Genomic DNA, 17,778 nt, shown 5'->3' on the forward strand with positions numbered 1-17,778 from the left:
TGGAGTCAGAGGTCCTGTGTGGAGCCTGCAATGCGGCCCGTGTGCCCACATGGGCGCAGCCTCCAGCTTCTCCCCCAGCCACGCGGCCTCCTCGGCCACCACCCAAGATGCCAGCCAGGCCGCCAAGGCCAGGAGGCCCCTTGCTCCTGCCACCCTTGCCAAGGCAGCAGGCACCCAGGCCTCCACAGGCACCTCCCTCCAGTGGGCCAGTGACACCGTGGCCACCCAGGCATGGGCCCTGGTTGCTGTCCTTCAAACACCAGTGGTGGGGTCTGTGCTTCCTCCCACCATCCTGGGCCCCTGGGTGCTGCGTCCTAGCTGGCCAAGGGCACAAGGGGCCGAGCAGGACTCTGAGCCTCACGTTTTCCTCTGGGGAGGGACCTGCCTGGGGGGCTGCTGGGGGGCTGCTGGGGGCTTCCGTGGGGGCCCAGCCTGTGCACTCAGCGCTGTGCTGGCAGGGCCGTTGGCGGCCTGGGGGCTACCTCGTCAGGGTCTCTGGGCCCCGAGGCCAGGCCGTGACCTGGGCCTGCTTCCCCACCCCCCACCCCCTCGCTCCCCCCAGGCAGGTGCGAGGCCGGCTCAGTTTCTCCCCAGGTTACTCATTTGGGGCAAACTTGGCCCCGGAGGGCACATGCAAATGGCTGTTTGCTCCACACCGAAAAACAAGTCTCTCAGTCTCTGAGGATGTTTCCCGAAATAGCTTGTACCGACCACCCACCTGCAGCTCCCCCAGTGTGGCGGGTTGGCCTAGGCCTCAGGAATCGGGGGGCCGAGCCCGCCGGGCCCACCCTGGGCCAGTGGCCACCCTGCGCACGGCAATCTAGTGAAACACAATTGCTCTCAGCTTGCTTGCACCTTTGTGACCTGGTCCCCCACGGGGCGACCCTCAGACCCCAACACTGGGGGCGGGAGCGTGCAGAGGAGAGCAACCCTGTGGCTCAGACGCTGGCCACCCCCCTGGCTGGACAGCCCCCGCCGAGAGCCTGGGATGGTGAGGCCCCACGCAAGCCCGTGGGGCCCCAGGGTGGCCACGGCAGCTGAGCCCCGTCAACATGCCCCTCCCGTGACCCTGCCCTGCCCTGTCCTCATCCTACTGTCCACACGCGTCTCCCCTGCAGCCTCTGTGTCCACCACTCTCGGACTCGCCCCCGTCCCCTTCTCCTGACACCCAGGTCTCTCCCTGTCTCTGTCTCTCTCTGGTTCTCTCTCTGTTCCTCTGTATTTCTCTTTGTTTCTCTCTCTCTTTCTCTCAGTGTGTCTCTCTATCTCTGTCTCTCTCTGTTTTTATGTCCTATGTCTATTTATTTCTCTCTGTCTGTCTCTATGTGTCTGTCTGTCTATCTCTACCTCTCTGTCTCTGTCTCTCTCTGTGTATCTCTTTGTCTCTGTTTCTGTCTCTTGTTTTCTCTCTGTCTCTCTGTATCTTTCTGTCTCTGTGTCTCTCTGTCTCTGTGTGAGTGTCTGTCTCTCCCACTCCCTCTCTCTGTGTGTCTGTTTCTGTGTCTCTTTGTCTCTCTCTCTCTATGTCTTTATCTCTGTCTCTCTCCCCCTCTGTTCATCTCTGTCTCTCCCTCTCTGTCTCTCTCTCTGTGTCTCTCTATCTCTCTGTGTCTCTGTCTTTCTGTATCTCTGTCTCTTTCTCTCCTGTCTCTTGTTCTCTCTCTATCTCTATGTTTCTGTGTCTCTCTGTCCCTCTCTGTCTGTGTCTCTGTCTGTCTATCTCTCTGTCTCTCTGTGTCTCTATGTCTCTTTCTCTTTCTGTTTCTGTCTCTTGTCCCCTATCTCTCCATCTCTGTGTCCCCTCTCCCTCTGTCTATGTCTCTCCCCCTGTCTCTGTCTCTCCCCCTCTGTCCATCTCTTTCTCCCCGTCTGCGTTTCTCCCTGTCTTGAGCTGGTGCATAAGGGGAGGACGTGAGAACCTGCACCCACTCCTCAGTGATCTGTGCTCCACGATCTTCAGGCAGTAGGTGAGGGAGCTTCTCCTTTTGGAAGGTTCCAGCTGACACATGAAGAAGGGACAGAAGGGGTGGGAGCCCCCACCTGTGATCCCTAATGAGACACAGTCCCAAGGCCAGTGGCGGACAGGGCTACCCTCTGGAGTTTGTGGCTCTGGTGGGTGAGGCTGGGGCCAGGCTGGGCAGTGACGGTCGTGGTCCTGACGCCCACACCCGTGGCTCCAGAGGGTTCCCCCAGAGGGCCCGAGGGTCTGAGGAGCTGGAGTGGCCCTGACACCCGGAGCCACAGGACAGTGGCAAGGGCCCGAGTGGGACCACCAAGGGTGCAGGACTCAGTGTGGGAGATTTTGAGTGGCCGGGGTGGCACTGAGAAGTTAGGAGCCACCAGAGCCTCTGGGCCTTGGAGACTCGGGCTGAGGTTTACAGGTGAGACGTGGGGTGTCAGGGCCTGCGTGCAGGTGGAAAAGCCTGAACGCACCGCGACCCAGGCCCCTTGCCTTCCTCAGCAAGTGTTTTCAGATGGACCCTGGAAAGTGCTGAGCGACACGGGGAGCGGGCGGAGGGACACAGGCACGTGTGCGATGTTGACACACGTGCAATGGGAGGCCTGCCGAGACAGCTCTCCCGGCTGCCGTGTGTGTTTGAAATACCTCTAGTCAGCAGGGTGGAAGTGCTCCTCTCTGCCAACACACTCCCTCCCAGCCCTGCCACCCCTCACCCCAGGGCTCCCGCCTCCACCTGGACCCCCATCTGGACCCCCACCCCGAGCCCCTGAGGCTCCCACCTGGACACGCAGCCTTCACGCTGGTGTCCCCGCCCTGACTCAGACCCCAGGTCTGTTCCCCATGCAGCAGCCGCCCTGCAGCTGGGCTCAGTCAGAGCAAACCATCACCCCCCAGCCCCCCACGCCCGGCCCTGTCGCCCCCACCTCACTGCTCCTCTGCCCTCGTTCCCCATGCCCCCCGGCTGCTCCCGGGCCAGGGCGGGATGAACCTCAGCCAGAGCCTCCCACAGACACCGGCCCTGCACAGGCCCCTCCAGGGCACCCCCACCACCTGGAAGTTGCTCCCAGCCCCCGTCCTGTTGGCCTCACAGCACCACCGTTGTCCTCAGGCTGAGCTGTGCTGGCTGCCCTGCTCTGCTGGCTTCTGAGCACCGGCTCCAAGGGCAGCCGGCCCAGAGCCCCTGGCTGTCAGCCCCTCGAGGGGGGATCCTGCACCAGCCCCCGGTCTGAGCCCCGGGGCTGGGGTCCCAGTGCCCCAGAGTTCCAGCACCTCCCGGCTCCCCTGGGCGCTGGCCCTTCTGCCAGCCCGTGCTTCAGGGCCCAGACAGGCCTGTGGGTTTCTCGCCGAGGCCTGGAGGCCTGCCCTGGCAAGCACAGCGCCAGCACAACAGGGCAGAGGGCCGAGGGGATCCCAGAGACCTTGGGGGCCGGACCCTGGAGGCGCAGGTGGGTCCCCGGAGCCACTCTGCCCCGACCTGCACTCAGGCCCCCGGCTCTGACCAGGGCTCACTCGGCCGCTCCCAGCTGCCAGCTGACCTGTGCCCCTGGGCTCCTGCACCGTGTGTTGGGGGGCCTTCCCCAAGCGGAGGGCATGTGCCCACCTCCTAGATGGGACCCCCGAGGCAGGACGGGGGCACATGGCGGGTGAGAGGTGGGGCCGGTGGATGCAGACACCTGGGCAGGTTCTCGGCCCCAAAGGAAGTGGCCGGGCGTGAGAGAGCCTCAGTGGGGCTCCTGAGCCCCAAGGGCCTGGAGGGAGGAGTGTGGGTATGAGTGTGAGTGTGGGTGTGAGTGTGAGTGTGTGAATGTGGGTGTAGGTGTGTGGGTATGAGTGTGTGGGTGTGAGTGTGAGTGTGTGTGTGGGTGTAGGTGTGGGTGTAGGTGTGTGGGTGTGGGTGTGAGTGTGTGTAGGTGTGAGTGTGGATGTGACTGCGACTGTGGGTGTGAGTGTGAGTGTGTGTGGGTGTGAGTGTGAGTGTGGGTGTGGGGTGAGGAGGTCTGTGTGGTCAGGGGCTCTCCTGTGTACGTGTCTCTGTCGGGAGCAGGTGTGAGTGTGTTGAGAAGGCTTGTGCAGATGCCTGTGCCCAGCTCACGGCCCTTTCTTTCTCTCTGCACTCACTTTATCTCCTTGATCTGTCCTCTCTGCATCTCTGTGTCTCCGTGTTTCTCTCTCTGTCCAGGTCTCATGTCTACCCTTGTCTCTCCCTGCCCCATCTCACCCTGTGTCTGTCTCTCCCAGCCCTGTCCCTGTGGCTGACCCTGGTGCTGTCTCCCCTTGCTAATCCCTCCGTGTCCCTGTGTGTGGGACGTGGGTCCAGCCGTGAGACCTGTAGGCTGTTCCTATCCTGGCCTGTGGCCCAGGGGGAAGCTGCTGGGGTCCCAGGGCGGTGCCTGCAGCCTGCCCCTGGCTGTGGGGCCTGGCACAGGGGAAGAGGAGGGACAGGGTGCATGGGGTTCAGGGCCATGCGAAGTCATTGCTGGACCTACGACGCCAGCTCCCCATCTGGGCCTGGCTCTGTTGCGGGCTCAGCCAACGTGGGAGCAACACCCTGAAGGGTCCTGTAGCTGGCAAGAGCCCTGCTGGCCCAACCTGGGTGGATGCCAGGATAACCTGTGCAGACCCAGGTAGAACCTAGGCTGACCCTGGCCTGACCCTGGCTGACTGTGGGTTGACCCTAGCTGACCCTGACTGACTCTGAGCTGGCAGAGCCAGGTTGAACTTTGCCTAATCCTGGCTGACCTTGGGCTCTCTAAAGCCTGACCTTAGTTGACCCTGGCTGATCCTGGATGACCCTGGACTGACGCTAGTTACACTGGCTGATCCTAGGCTGACGTTGGCTATTCAGGGTGATTCCAGCTGACCTTGGGAAGATCCTGGCTGACCTAGGCTGCTGTGGGCTGGTACGGCGTGGGGGCTGGGGCAGGTCTCGGGGAACTCACTGCCCCCAAAGGGCTCTCCTGGGCTTTGGCCACTTGCCAGGCCCCAGGGCCCAGTGGCTAGGTCTCTGTTTTGGGACATGATTCTCAGAACAGCAGTCTGGCTGGGACACCTGGGCTAGCCTGTGCTCGCAATGACTCAGCCTCCCATAGGGCTATTTTGGGTGTTTCAGCAGGTGATGAGGTGCAGGAGGCTTGAGAAGAAAGAGAAAAACAAGAGAACACAAACACCATTGCGTCCCCCATCCTGCCTACACTCCGGCACCCAAGCCCTCCCCTTCTGGTAACCGTGTGGACTGGTGACCCCAATGTACTGGGGGTCTGGCTCATGCAGCCTGGGCCCTGGGCCAATTTTCTTGCCATGAAGTTGGCCTGGCATCTACAAACAGCTGTGGGCACTGGAAGGGGTGAAGCCAGGTGATGAGGTATCACCTCATTCTCCATCCAGTACTCAGACCAAGAGGGTCTTGGGGCCCCTGGGAGGCTCTCCTTCCTCTGTGTGAGTAACTTCTTATGAGGGTCAGGACTCAGGACCAATGGGGTGGGAATAGGACTCAGGATCTAAGATAAAGTGATGAAGCCAAAGAATGAGGGCTCCAGGAAGAATGGACAGAATATGAGGGCCTGGCTGAGAGAGGAGAGGGACACAGTTTTTAGGACCAGGGCCCAGTGATCAGGACCAAGGCCCCAGTGATCAGGACCAGGGCCCAGTGATCAGGACCAGGACTCAGTGATCAGGACCAGGACTCAGTGATCAGGACCAGGCCCAGTGATCAGGACCAGCGACCAGTGGTCCAGGACCAGGACTCAGTGATCAGCACCAGGACTCAGTGATCAGGACCAGGGCCCAGTGATCAGGACCAGGACCCAGTGGTCAGGACCAGCGCCTAGTGGATCAGGACCAGGGCCCCGTGATCAGGACCAGGCTCAGTGATCAGGACCGGCGCCCAGTGATCAGGACCAGGGCCCCGTGATCAGGACCAGGGCTCAGTGGTCAGGCCCAGGGCCCCGTGATCAGGCCCAGGGCCCAGTGATCAGGACCAGGGCCCAGTGATCAGGACCAGGACTCAGTGATCAGGCCCAGGGCCCAGTGATCAGGACCAGGGCTCCCAGTGATCAGGACCAGGACTCAGTGATCAGGGACCAGGGCCCAGTGATCAGGACCAGGGCCCAGTGGTCAGGCCCAGGGCCCAGTGGGTCAGGACCAGGGCCCAGTGATCAGGACCAGGGCCAGTGATCAGGACCAGGACTCAGTGATCAGGACCAGGGCCCCGTGATCAGGACAGGGCCCATTGATCAGGACAGGGACCAGTGATCAGGACCAGGGCCCACGTGATCAGGCCCAGGGCCCAGTGGTCAGGACCAGGCCCAGTGATCAGGACCAGGGCCCGTGATCAGGACCAGGGCCCAGTGATCAGGACCAGGCCCCAGTGATCAGGACCAGGCCCAGTGATCAGGATCCAGCGCCCAGTGGTCAGGTACCAGGACTCAGTGATCAGGAACAGGACTCAGTGATCAGGACCAGGGCCCAGTGATCAGGACCAGGCCCCAGTGATCAGGACCAGGCCCAGTGATCAGGACCAGGCCCCAGTGATCAGGACCAGGACCCAGTGATCAGGACCAGGGCCCAGTGATCAGGACCAGCGCCCAGTGATCAGGACCAGGCCCCAGTGATCAGGACCAGGGCCCAGTGATCAGGACCAGGGCCCAGTGATCAGGACCAGGACCTCAGTGATCAGGACCAGGGCCCAGTGATCAGGACCAGGGCCCAGTGGTCAGGACCAGGGCCCAGTGATCAGGACCAGGGCCCAGTGATCAGGCCCAGGGCCCAGTGATCAGGACAAGGGCCCAGTGATCAGGACCAGGGCCCAGTGATCAGGCCCAGGGCCCAGTGGTCAGGACCAGGGCCCAGTGATCAGGACCAGGGCCCCGTGATCAGGACTAGGGCCCAGTGATCAGGACCAGGGCCCAGTGATCAGGACCAGGCCCCAGTGATCAGGACCAGGACCAGTGATCAGGACCAGGGCCGAGTGATCAGGACCAGGGCTCAGTGGTCAGGCCCAGGGCCCCGTGATCAGAACCAGGGCCCAGTGGTCAGGACCAGGGCCAGTGATCAGGACCAGGACTCAGTGATCAGGACCAGGGCCCCGTGATCAGGACCAGGGCCCAGTGATCAGGACCAGGGCCAGTGATCAGGACCAGGCCCCAGTGATCAGGACCAGGCCCAGTGATCAGGACCAGGGCCCAGTGATCAGGACCAGGGCCCAGTGATCAGGACCAGGACTCAGTGATCAGGACCAGGGCCCCGTTATCAGGACCAGGGCCCAGTGATCAGGACCAGGGCCCAGTGATCAGGACCAGGGCCCAGTGGTCAGGCCCAGGGCCCCGTGATCAGGCCCAGGGCCCCGTGATCAGGACCAGGGCCCAGTGGTCAGGACCAGGGCCCAGTGATCAGGGACCAGGACTCAGTGATCAGGACCAGGGCCCCGTGATCAGGACCAGGGCCCAGTGATCAGGACCAGGGCCCCGTGATCAGGACCAGGGCCCAGTGATCAGGACCAGGGCCCAGTGATCAGGACCAGCGCCCAGTGATCAGGACCAGGGCCGAGTGCTCAGGACCAGGGCTCAGTGGTCAGGCCCAGGGCCCCGTGATCAGGACCAGGGCCCAGTGGTCAGGACCAGGGCCCAGTGATCAGGACTAGGGCCCAGTGATCAGGACCAGGCCCCAGTGATCAGGACCAGGACCCAGTGATCAGGACCAGGGCCCAGTGATCAGGACCAGGCTCAGTGGTCAGGCCCCAGGGCCCCGTGGTCAGGACCAGGGCCCAGTGGTCAGGACCAGGGCCCAGTGATCAGGACCAGGGCCGAGTGATCAGGACCAGGGCCCCGTGATCAGGACCAGGGCCCAGTGATCAGGACCAGGGCCCAGTGATCAGGACCAGGGCCCAGTGGTCAGGCCCAGGGCCCCGTGATCAGGACCAGGGCCCAGTGATCAGGCCAGGGCCCAGTGATCAGGACCAGGACTCAGTGATCAGGACCAGGGCCCCGTGATCAGGACCAGGGCCCAGTGATCAGGACCAGGGCCCCGTGATCAGGACCAGGGGCCCAGTGATCAGGACCAGGGCCCAGTGATCAGGACCAGGACTCAGTGATCAGGACCAGGACTCAGTGATCAGGACCAGGGCCCAGTGATCAGGCCCAGGGCCCAGTGGTCAGGACCAGGGGCCCAGTGATCAGGACCAGGGCCCTGTGATCAGGACCAGGGCCCAGTGATCAGGACCAGGGCCCAGTGATCAGGACCAGGACTCAGTGATCAGGACCAGGGCCCCGTGATCAGGACCAGGGCCCAGTGGTCAGGACCAGGGCCCAGTGATCAGGACCAGGGCCCAGTGATCAGGCCCAGGGCCCAGTGGTCAGGACCAGGGCCCAGTGATCTGGACCAGGGACCCGTGATCAGGACCAGGGCCCAGTGATCAGGACCAGGGCCCAGTGATCAGGACCCAGGACTCAGTGATCAGGACCAGGGCCCAGTGGTCAGGACCAGAGCCCAGTGGTCAGAACCAGGGCCCAGTGGTCTGGCCCAGGGCCCAGTCATCAGGACCAGGGCCCAGTGGACAGGACCAGTGCCCAGTGGTCAGGATCAGGGCCCAGTGGTCAGGCTCAGGTCTCAGTGATCAGGACCAGGGCCCAGTGGTCAGGCCCAGGTCTCAGTGATCAGGACCAGGGCCTCAGTGGCCAGGCCCAGGGGCCAGTGGTCAGGCCCAGAGCCCCAGTGGTCAGGCCTAGGGCCCCGTGATCAGGACCAGGGCTCAGTGGGCAGGCCCAGGGTCCCGTGATCAGGACCAGGGCTCAGTGGGCAGGCCCAGCGCTCTGGGTGTTGTTACTGTGAGAGGACTTTGCTTCACCTTCTCTTTGTGAAAACCCAGTACTTGCCGTGAGCCTGCACGGCCACAGGACCAGCTGATGAGTTCTAGGCAAGGGGTCCCGCGTCCAGACCCCTGAGACCCTGCCGTGGGCCATGGGGCCGGCATCCTTGTCTTCAGAGCCTCTGCCCCTCTCCTCCCCCTCCCCTCATTCAAAGTTTGAGAACTTCTGCCTTTGGGATCATTTATTGCACCAGGAAGGCCTTTTGTGGGTGCGCACATGGCTTCTGAGCAGCGCTGAGCTCTGGCATCCAGCTGGGCCTCTCAGGAGGCTCCTCACGTTTCCTCCCTGCAAACACGAGAGGTGTCAGGCCTGGGGGCCTCCAGAGGTGGGTAGCGTCCTTGCCAGTGGTCCTTCCCCACCATGGCCTGGCTCCCATAGACTGGATGGAATCCCGTGGCAGCCGCACCCAGGGAATCTGATGCCCTGACACTGCTGGGGCACATCCGTGCTCTGCCCCAGCCCTGCCCAAGCTCTCAGGGTCTGTGGGGGGGCCGCCTCTCTGTAGGCCAGACCCCCATCAGGAGGGACAGGGGAGCTGTGTTGGAGCCGGGCCCTCCTGCCCCCCTCAGCCAGCTGCTGGGACCTTCTTCTCCTTTATCTATCCACCCCCGTCTGTCCATCTCCCACCTGTGCCCGGCTGGCTCCTGGTCAGTACTGGGGACCCCCTCAGCTGCCAGGTGGGCCCCGGATGCTAGTCACAGTCAGTGCTGTGCTGTAGAAGAGGCTTAACAGGAAGAGGGCGAGCAGGGTGATGGTGGCGGGCCACAGGCTGGCTTCCGGGCCGTCCTCCTCGGGGCCCTCCCACGGCAGGTCCAGCACCAGCCAGGGCAGCGGGTCCCGGTGATCTGTAAGACACAGCAGGCCTGCGAGGGTCCGGGTCTGCGTGAGTGCGGGTCGAGCCCAGTGCCCTCCCCGCCGGGAGCTCTCAGGGTGGGGACGCTGGCGGTGCGGGTGCCCTGTCTCAGGTCTGAGGCTGCCTCCCGGAGGGTGAGAGAGCAGGTGCCCGGGGCAGGGGCTGGACTTTGCCGCTCTTGAGGCACCCTCAGGACTCCTATCTCTGGGGTCCTCAGGGCACCTCAGAGAGAGAGAGGGACATGGCAGGGCAGGAGGGTGGGCACCGTCTCTGCTCTTGCAAGGAGAGCTCAAGCCCAAGGCCCTCCTGGATCCCAGTCCTACTTGTGAGCTCAGCAAGCCCTTGCTCTTGGACCTTCTTGGCCTGGGCCCTGGATGGACCAGAGAAGATCAGACATGCCCACCCTCAGGGTGCTCCAGGTTGAGACATAGGTCTGGGTCTGTGGTTCATTGTGCCAAGGGCCAGATGGACAAGACCAAGGGGCTCTGTTGCTGTCCCAGGAAGTGGCTGATAAGCTACAAGGAGCATGAGAAAGGCCCAGGTGAGAGCCACCAACACAGGCAACCTTGCTGTCTTCAGGGTCCCAGGGCATAGACCTCCCATGTTAAATGGATTTGGACCAGCTTGTTATATGCTGACACAACCAATCATTCGTCCATTCATCCATCCATCCATGTAACCATTCAATTACCTACCAATCTATCCATCCGTCCATCTACTCATTCATCCATCCACCTGTTCACTCACCCATCCTTCCATTCATTCATCCATCCACACCCCATCTGTCCTTCGGTCCATCCATCCACTTCTCTGTCCTTCCATCTGTCCATCTGTTCATCCATCTATCTGTCTCTTCGATCATCTGTTCATCCATCCATCCATCCATCCATCCATCCATCCATCCATCCATCCGTCCATCCATCCATCCATCCACCCATCCACCTGTCCATCTGTTTGCCCATTTGTCCATCCATCCATCATCCATCCATCCATCCATCCACCCACCCATCCACCTGTCTGTCCATCTTTTCCATCCATCATATGTCCTGTGACCCATCCACCTGTCTGTGCTGTCCGTCTGCTGGCTCCACCCTCATCTACTGTCTCTTCTGCCTCCCCCTCTCTTTAGAAAGCTCCTCCTGTGGGCAGGTCTTGGTCCCTTGGTGGCTGGACCACCTTCTCTGTGGCAGCACTTCCCCAATTAATCCATTGCTCCCCCCATTGCCCTTTGGTGACTGGACCCTTAAGAGGGGAGCAGTGGCCAGGGTGGGCAGGGGTGTCCACCCCACCTTGGCCCTGGAAGCAGAGAGAGGCAGCCAGAAGGCTAGGTCCCCTGGGAAGGCCCAGAAGGTGACTAAACGAGAGCAGGGGCCCCGCTGCCCCCTTGTGGGAGCCCTTGTGCAGGTGTCCCATGGTGGTCACGGGACTGTCCTTCTAGGTTCGGTCTCCCTGACCTTCCCTCCTGCCAGGAGCTCCGAGCAGAAGCTGTCTAGGGGCCCTAGGTGAGAGCTGTCTCTTCTGACCCCTCTCCACCCCAGCCGCCCGCCCCATCTGTGGTTTGGGCGACTTGAATTTGCAGACCAAGTGGGGAGCAGGTGACGTCTGAGAGGGTTCTCTCCAATCGATCCCTGAACTGTGCCCAGCTGGGTACACAGGGAGGCCTGAGGCCTGGAAGGACCTGAGGCAGCAGGTCTGGGCCTGGGGAAAACCCTCTGGGAGCTTGGGTGGGGACTCCTCTTGCCTTCCTGGAGCTGGTTCTGGGCTGTCAACTTCCTGCACCTGCAGGGCTCAGACGGTGGTGTGTGTGTGTGTGTGTGTGTGTGTGTGTGTGTGTACGTGTGCCCGCGTGCGTGACCACGAACACATATGAGAGTACGTGTGCATGTGTGTGTGCGCCCTTGTGTACATGTGCAGAGCAGTGGGATGTGGGGTGGGGAACGCTGTACCCAGGTGGGGTGGCCCCCTTTCCGTGCGGTCAGTGGGGCCGTCCTACACTTGTGTGCGCTGTGCCCACAGAGGGCCCCTGAATCCAGCCCTCTGCCCTCGCCACTCCTCCTGTGAGCCCCCCTCTGCGTGATGGCACCAGCCCCTTCTCTGGCTGCCAGGCTCCCCTCTCCCTCGCTCATGCCTCCCGGCTGCCCCTAGAGGCAGTTTCCTGAAATACAAGTGACCAAGTCACCTGCCCCTGGGAACCATCGTGGGGCCACTCTTCTCAGGACCCAGGAGGCTGTGCCTGTCTCGCACATCTCAGCCCCAGTTCGACGCTCACTCCTGTGCTCACACTCACGCACAGCCATGAAGGCACGTCCGGCATCAGGCTGAGGGGAAACCAAGGCCTAGAGAAAGTCGGGGCAGCAGCTGCTCTTTCCTCCTGGGTCCTGCCCCCTCCTGGCGTGTGCAGACCCCGAGCACGGACAGATAGGCAGCCGGAGGGAAGCGCAGAGCTGCTTCAGGCGAGCATGGAGTTTATTCAAGGGGCGGGTGGGGCAGGGGCACGGCTCAGTAGCAGACGCCGTCCACCTCCGACATGACCACGGACACGTTCACGTGGGTGGGTTTACCCGCCAGGCGGTCGATGGTCTTCTGGGTGAAGGCCAGGGGCAGGGTCTCGTGGCCCACCATGCAGGAGAAGGACTCCCCCTGCTTCCAGGCCTCGGCATCCACGCGCAGCACGCTGGTCACGGTGAAGGTGGGGACACTCTGGTTGGGCTCGGGCAGGGGCCTCCAGGTCAGGTACTTCTCGTGGGGCAGCTCCTGGTTGCCCTGCAGCCACCGCACCAGCACATCCTTGGGGCTGAAACCTCGCACCAGGCACGTCAGCGTCACCATCTCATTGAGGGCCAGCTCCTCCGACGGCGGCGGCAGCAGGTGGACCTCTGGCCGGAACGTGTTCACTGGAGGGCAGAGAGCAGGGTCAGGGGTCTGGGCAGGGAGGAGAGTGCCCCCTGCCCCCCGGGCGACCCGTGTGGGGGGTGGGCGGGAGCTGGAGGGTGGAGTGGGCTCAGGAGTGCACCTCTCGCACTGTGTAGTGCCCAGCCGCCCACTCGCGGGTCAGGGCCCACCTGAGGGTTTTGTGATGGTGGCGGTTAGCAAGTCCTCGGACTCGGGGTGGGTGGCGGTGCAGGAGAAGGACTGTCTGTTTTTCCAGGGATCGGCGCAGCCCGGCAGGACACTGGACACACTGAAGCAGCCGCAGGAGTCAGGCTTGGGCGGCTCCTGGATGGCGTTCTTCCCACCTGTCGGGTTCCAGGTGAAGGTGGCGCCCTCGGGGTCTCTCAGGCCACTCAGTGTACACGTGAGGCTGGCATTGGAGCCCAGGAGCAAGTCCTCAAGGGCCGGTGGGTTCAGGGACAGGCTGGGCTTTTCCGCACGAACACTGAATAGCTAGAACTGAGAGAGAAGCCAGAGCAGGTCAGCAAGCCCCTCCGTCCGCCTCCCTGGCCTCCATCCCCAGCCCAGGCCCCTCTTGGCCACCCGCCGGGCCTCAGCCACCTCTTGTCTGAGGGGAGTGCCCACAGGGATGCAGTCAGGGAGCTGGGTCAGGGTGGCACCATGGGGGACCCGCCCCAGCCTGCCCTCTGACCTTGGCAGGGACCTGGGCAGTGAACTGCGCAGGGCACGTCCACGGTCTGGCTGGATTTGGAGAGGTGCTGCACTTGGCATTTCACAGACTTGTCGGCTGGGCACTGGTTGGCTGGCAAGGTCAGCTGGCTGCTCATGGTGTACAGGCCCCCGGCCTGAGCAGGGGGGAAGTTCCTGATGGACACGCCATTGCCGCTCTGGCTCCAGGTCACCTTCGGTGGCTCTGACGGGAAGAAGCCCTGGACCAGGCAGCCAATGACCACCTGCCCGGCTGAGTTTTCGCTGCTCAGGCTCAGTGGGAAGAGTCTGGGGCTGGTTTCAGGCTCTGAAACATAGGGTGTGCTGTGAGATGGCAGCCTTCACGCCGACCAGACGCCCGACACAGCCCCATGAGGGCAGGACGACGCCTGCGTTTCCTTAACACACAGAGAGTCAGTGACTGCCCCAAGGTCACGCAGCTTGTACGCGGCGCACCCGGGGTCGGCAGTGGCCACCTGAGTCCAGCTGAGCCATTTCTGAACGCACTCCTTGGGACTCTGAGCATGTGGACCACACACGCTCCTCAGACGTGAGGCCTGGCTGTTGCACACGGCTCTCCCACTGACCAGCTGAGTCTGTGTGTACTGTCAGAGCCTCAGCTGCCCTCTGTGCAGTGGGCACGGTCATGCCCTTCCCCAGGGTGTGGGGTATCGTGAGAAATGGGCCCAGAGAGAGGGCAGAGAAAAGACAGAGAAGCCTGGGCTTGAAGCTGAGTCTGCATGGGGGCCAGTTTGTCTGTCCTGGGGCTCAAGCTGGGGAGGTGAGGGGGCCTGAGAATTCTATGTCCCCCCTCCCACTTCCTGGGTAAAAGTCCCAGTCCAACCATTTCCCCCTACAAAGCACCCCCCGCCCCCGACCCCTACCTCCCAAACTAGCAGTTGACTTCCATGGACTATGTGGAACTTTAGGCTGGAGACCCAGTTCCAAATCAGTCCTTCTGGGATGCCCCCTGGACAGCTGGGCTACAGAGGGCACGGTCTGCCCTTGACCTTTCACAGTTCCCTTCCGGTCAACTGGTGAGGGGAGAGGGGAGCACCACATTTGCACCCTGAGGCTGCATGGCCCTGTGCGCCCCCGAGAAACAGAGGGGGCTGTCTGGCTGGAAACCAGGGCTCTGGGGGTGACCATGATCAACCCACTGTCCCCTGTTCACCTCAGGCACTAACCCAGTCCACCACAGTTCAGCCCAGCCCGGCCCACCCCAGCTCATTTCAACCAAGCTCAGCCTAGTTCAACTGAGCTCGGCCCAGCTCAACTCAGTTCAAGCCATTTCAACCCAGTTCAGCCAAGCTCAGCTCAGACCAGTGCAGCCCAGCTCAGCCCAGCTCAGCCCAGCTCAGCTCAGCTCAGCCCAGCCCAGCCCAGCCCAGCTCAGCCCAGCTCAGCCCAGCTCAGCCCAGCCCACTTCAGCCCAGCTCAGCCCAGCTCAGCCCAGCTCAGCCCAGCCCAGCTCAGCCCAGCCCAGTCCAGCCCAGCTCACCTCAGCCCAGCCCAGCCCAGCTCAGCCCAGCACAGCCCAGCCCCAGCCCAGCCCAGCCCAGCCCAGCCCAGTGCAGCCCAGCTCAGCCCAGCCCAGCTCAGCCCAGTTCAGCCCAGCTCAGCCTAGCCCAGCCCAATTCAGCCCAGCTCAGCCCAGCCCAGCCCAGCTCAGCCCAGCCCAGCCCAGCTCAGCTCAGCCCAGTCCAGCCCAGCTCACCTCAGCCCAGCCCAGCTCAGCTCACCTCAGCCCAGCCCAGCTCAGATCAGCCCAGCCCAGCCCAGCCCAGCCCAGCTCAGCTCAGCCCAGCCCAGCCCAGCTCAGCCCAGCTCACCTCAGCCCAGCTCAGCCCAGCCCAGCTCAGCCCAGCTCACCTCAGCCCAGCCCATCTCAGCTCACCTCAGCCCAGCCCAGCTCAGCCCAGCTCAGCCCAGCTCAGCCCAGCCCAGCCCAGCCCATCCCAGCTCAGCCCAGTCCATCCCAGCTCAGCTCAGCTCAGCCCAGCCCAGCTCAGCCCAGCCCAGTCCAGCCCAGCTCACCTCAGCCCAGCCCAGCCCAGCTCAGCCCAGCTCAGCCCAGCCCAGCCCAGCCCAGCCCAGCCCAGTGCAGCCCAGCTCACCCCAGCCCAGCTCAGCCCAGTTCAGCCCAGCTCAGCCTAGCCCAGCCCAATTCAGCCCAGCTCAGCCCAGCCCAGCCCAGCTCAGCCCAGCCCAGCCCAGCTCAGCTCAGCCCAGTCCAGCCCAGCTCACCTCAGCCCAGCCCACCTCAGCCCAGCCCAGCTCAGCTCACCTCAGCCCAGCCCAGCTCAGCTCAGCCCAGCCCAGCCCAGCCCAGCTCAGCTCAGCCCAGCCCAGCCCAGCTCAGCCCAGCTCACCTCAGCCCAGCTCAGCCCAGCCCAGCTCAGCCCAGCTCACCTCAGCCCAGCCCATCTCAGCTCACCTCAGCCAGCCCAGCTCAGCCCAGCCCAGCCCAGCCCAGCTCAGCCCAGCTCACCTCAGCCCAGCTCAGCCCAGCTCAGCCCAGCCCAGCACAGCCCAGCTCAGCCCAGCTCAGCCCAGCCCAGCTCAGCCCAGCTCACCTCAGCCCAGCCCAGCTCAACTCACCTCAGCCCAGCCCAGCTCAGCTCAGCCCAGCACAGCCCAGCTCAGCCCAGCTCAGCCCAGCCCAGCCCAGCTCACCTCAGCCCAGCTCACCTCAGCCCAGCTCAGCTCAGCCCAGCCCAGCCCAGCTCAGCCCAGCCCAGCCCAGTGCAGCCCAGCTCAGCCCAGCCCAGCTCAGCCCAGTTCAGCCCAGCTCAGCCCAGTTCAGCCCAGCTCAGCCCAGCTCAGCCCAGCCCATTCCAGCTCAGCCCAGCCTAGCCCAATTCAGCCTAGCTCAGCCTAGCCCAGCCCAGCTCAGTCCAGCTCACCTCAGCCCAGCCCAGCTCAGTCCAGCTCAGTTCAGCCCAGCTCAGCCCAGTTCAGCCCAGCTCAGCCCAGCCCAGTTCAGCCCAGTTCAGCCCAGCTCATCCCAGCCCATCCCAGCTCAGCCCAGCCTAGCCCAATTCAGCCTAGCTCAGCCTAGCCCAGCCCAGCTCAGTCCAGCCCAGGACAGCCCAGCTCAGCCCAGCCTAGCCCAATTCAGCCCAGCTCAGCCTAGCCCAGCCCAGCTCAGCCTAGCCCAGCTCAGCCCAGCTCAGTCCAGCTCAGCCCAGTTCAACCCACTTCAGCTCAGTCCAGCCCAGCCCAGCCCAGCTCAGCTCAGCCCAGCTCAGCCCAGCCCAGCTCAGCCCAGCCCAGCCCAGCCCATCCCAGCTCAGCCCAGCCTAGCCCAATTCAGCACAGCTCAGCCTAGCCCAGCCCAGCTCAGCCCAGGACAGCCAGCCCAGCCCATCCCAGCTCAGCCCAGCCTAGCCCAATTCAGCCCAGCTCAGCCTAGCCCAGCCCAGCTCAGCCCAGCCCAGTTCTGTCCAGCTCAGTCCAGCTCAGCCCAGCTCAGCCCAGCTCAGCTCAGTCCAGCCCAGCTCAGCCCAGCCCAGGCCAGCCCAGTTCAGTCCAGCTCAGCCCAGTTCAACCCAGTTCAGCTCAACCCAGTTCAGCCCAGCTCAGCCCAGTTCATCCCAGTTCAACCCAGCTCAGCTCAGCTAAGCCCAGTTCAGCTCAGCTCAGCCCAGCCCGGCCCAGTTCAGCCCAGTTCAACCCTGTTCAGCCCAGCTCAGCTCAGCTAAGCCCAGCTCAGCCCAGTTCAATGTAGCTCAGCCCAGTTCAGCCCATTCTACCCAGCTCAGCTCAGCCCAGCTCAGCTCAGCTCAGCCCAGCTCAAGCCAGCCCGGCCCAGATCAGCCCAGTTCAACCCTGTTCAGCCCAGCTCAGCTCAGCTAAGCCCAGCTCAGCCTAGTTCAATGCAGCTCAGCCCAGTTCAATGCAGCTCAGCCCAGTTCAGCCCATTCTACCCAGCTCAGCTCAGCCCAGCTCAGCTCAGCTCAGCCCAGCTCAAGCCAGCCCGGCCCAGATCAGCCCAGTTCAACCCTGTTCAGCCCAGCTCAGCTCAGCTAAGCCCAGCTCAGCCCAGTTCAATGCAGCTCAGCCCAGTTCAATGCAGCTCAGCCCAGTTCAGCCCATTCTACCCAGCTCAGCTCAGCCCAGCTCAGCCCAGCTCAGCCCAGCTCAACCCAGCTCAGCCCAGCTCAGCCCAGCTCAGCTCAGCTCAGCCCAGCCCAGGTCAGCCCAGTTCAGCCCAGTTCAACCCAGCTCAGCCCAGTTCAATGCAGCTCAGCCCTGTTCAGCCCATTCTACCCAGCCCAGCTCAGCCCAGTTCAACCCAGCTCAGCCCAGTTCAATGCAGCTCAGCCCAGTTCAGCCCATTCTACCCAGCCCAGCTCAGCACAGCCGAGCTCAGCTCAGCTCAGCCCAGACCAGACGAGCCCATGTGTACAGCACCCTGATCTGTGTCTTCTGGGTCGATGGCCGTCTGCCTTTCTCCTTCTTGTCTCTGTACCTGTCCCCCATCCTCCCGCCCCAGGAGG

The 17,778-nt window shown here is 63.2% G+C and overlaps 1 gene segment (V, D, J or C); it reads right to left on the minus strand.

Moving 5' to 3' along the window:
• Positions 1 to 12,129: 12,129 nt before the first annotated feature.
• Positions 12,130 to 13,395, minus strand: LOC116748672. The segment is given in 3 exon segments: positions 12,130 to 12,570; positions 12,739 to 13,060; positions 13,297 to 13,395. Coding segments are annotated over 3 exon segments (816 nt in total).
• Positions 13,396 to 17,778: the final 4,383 nt, after the last annotated feature.

The sequence above is a fragment of the Phocoena sinus genome, chromosome 2, assembly GCF_008692025.1.
Source record: "Phocoena sinus isolate mPhoSin1 chromosome 2, mPhoSin1.pri, whole genome shotgun sequence".
Classification (NCBI taxonomy): Eukaryota; Metazoa; Chordata; class Mammalia; order Artiodactyla; family Phocoenidae; genus Phocoena; species Phocoena sinus.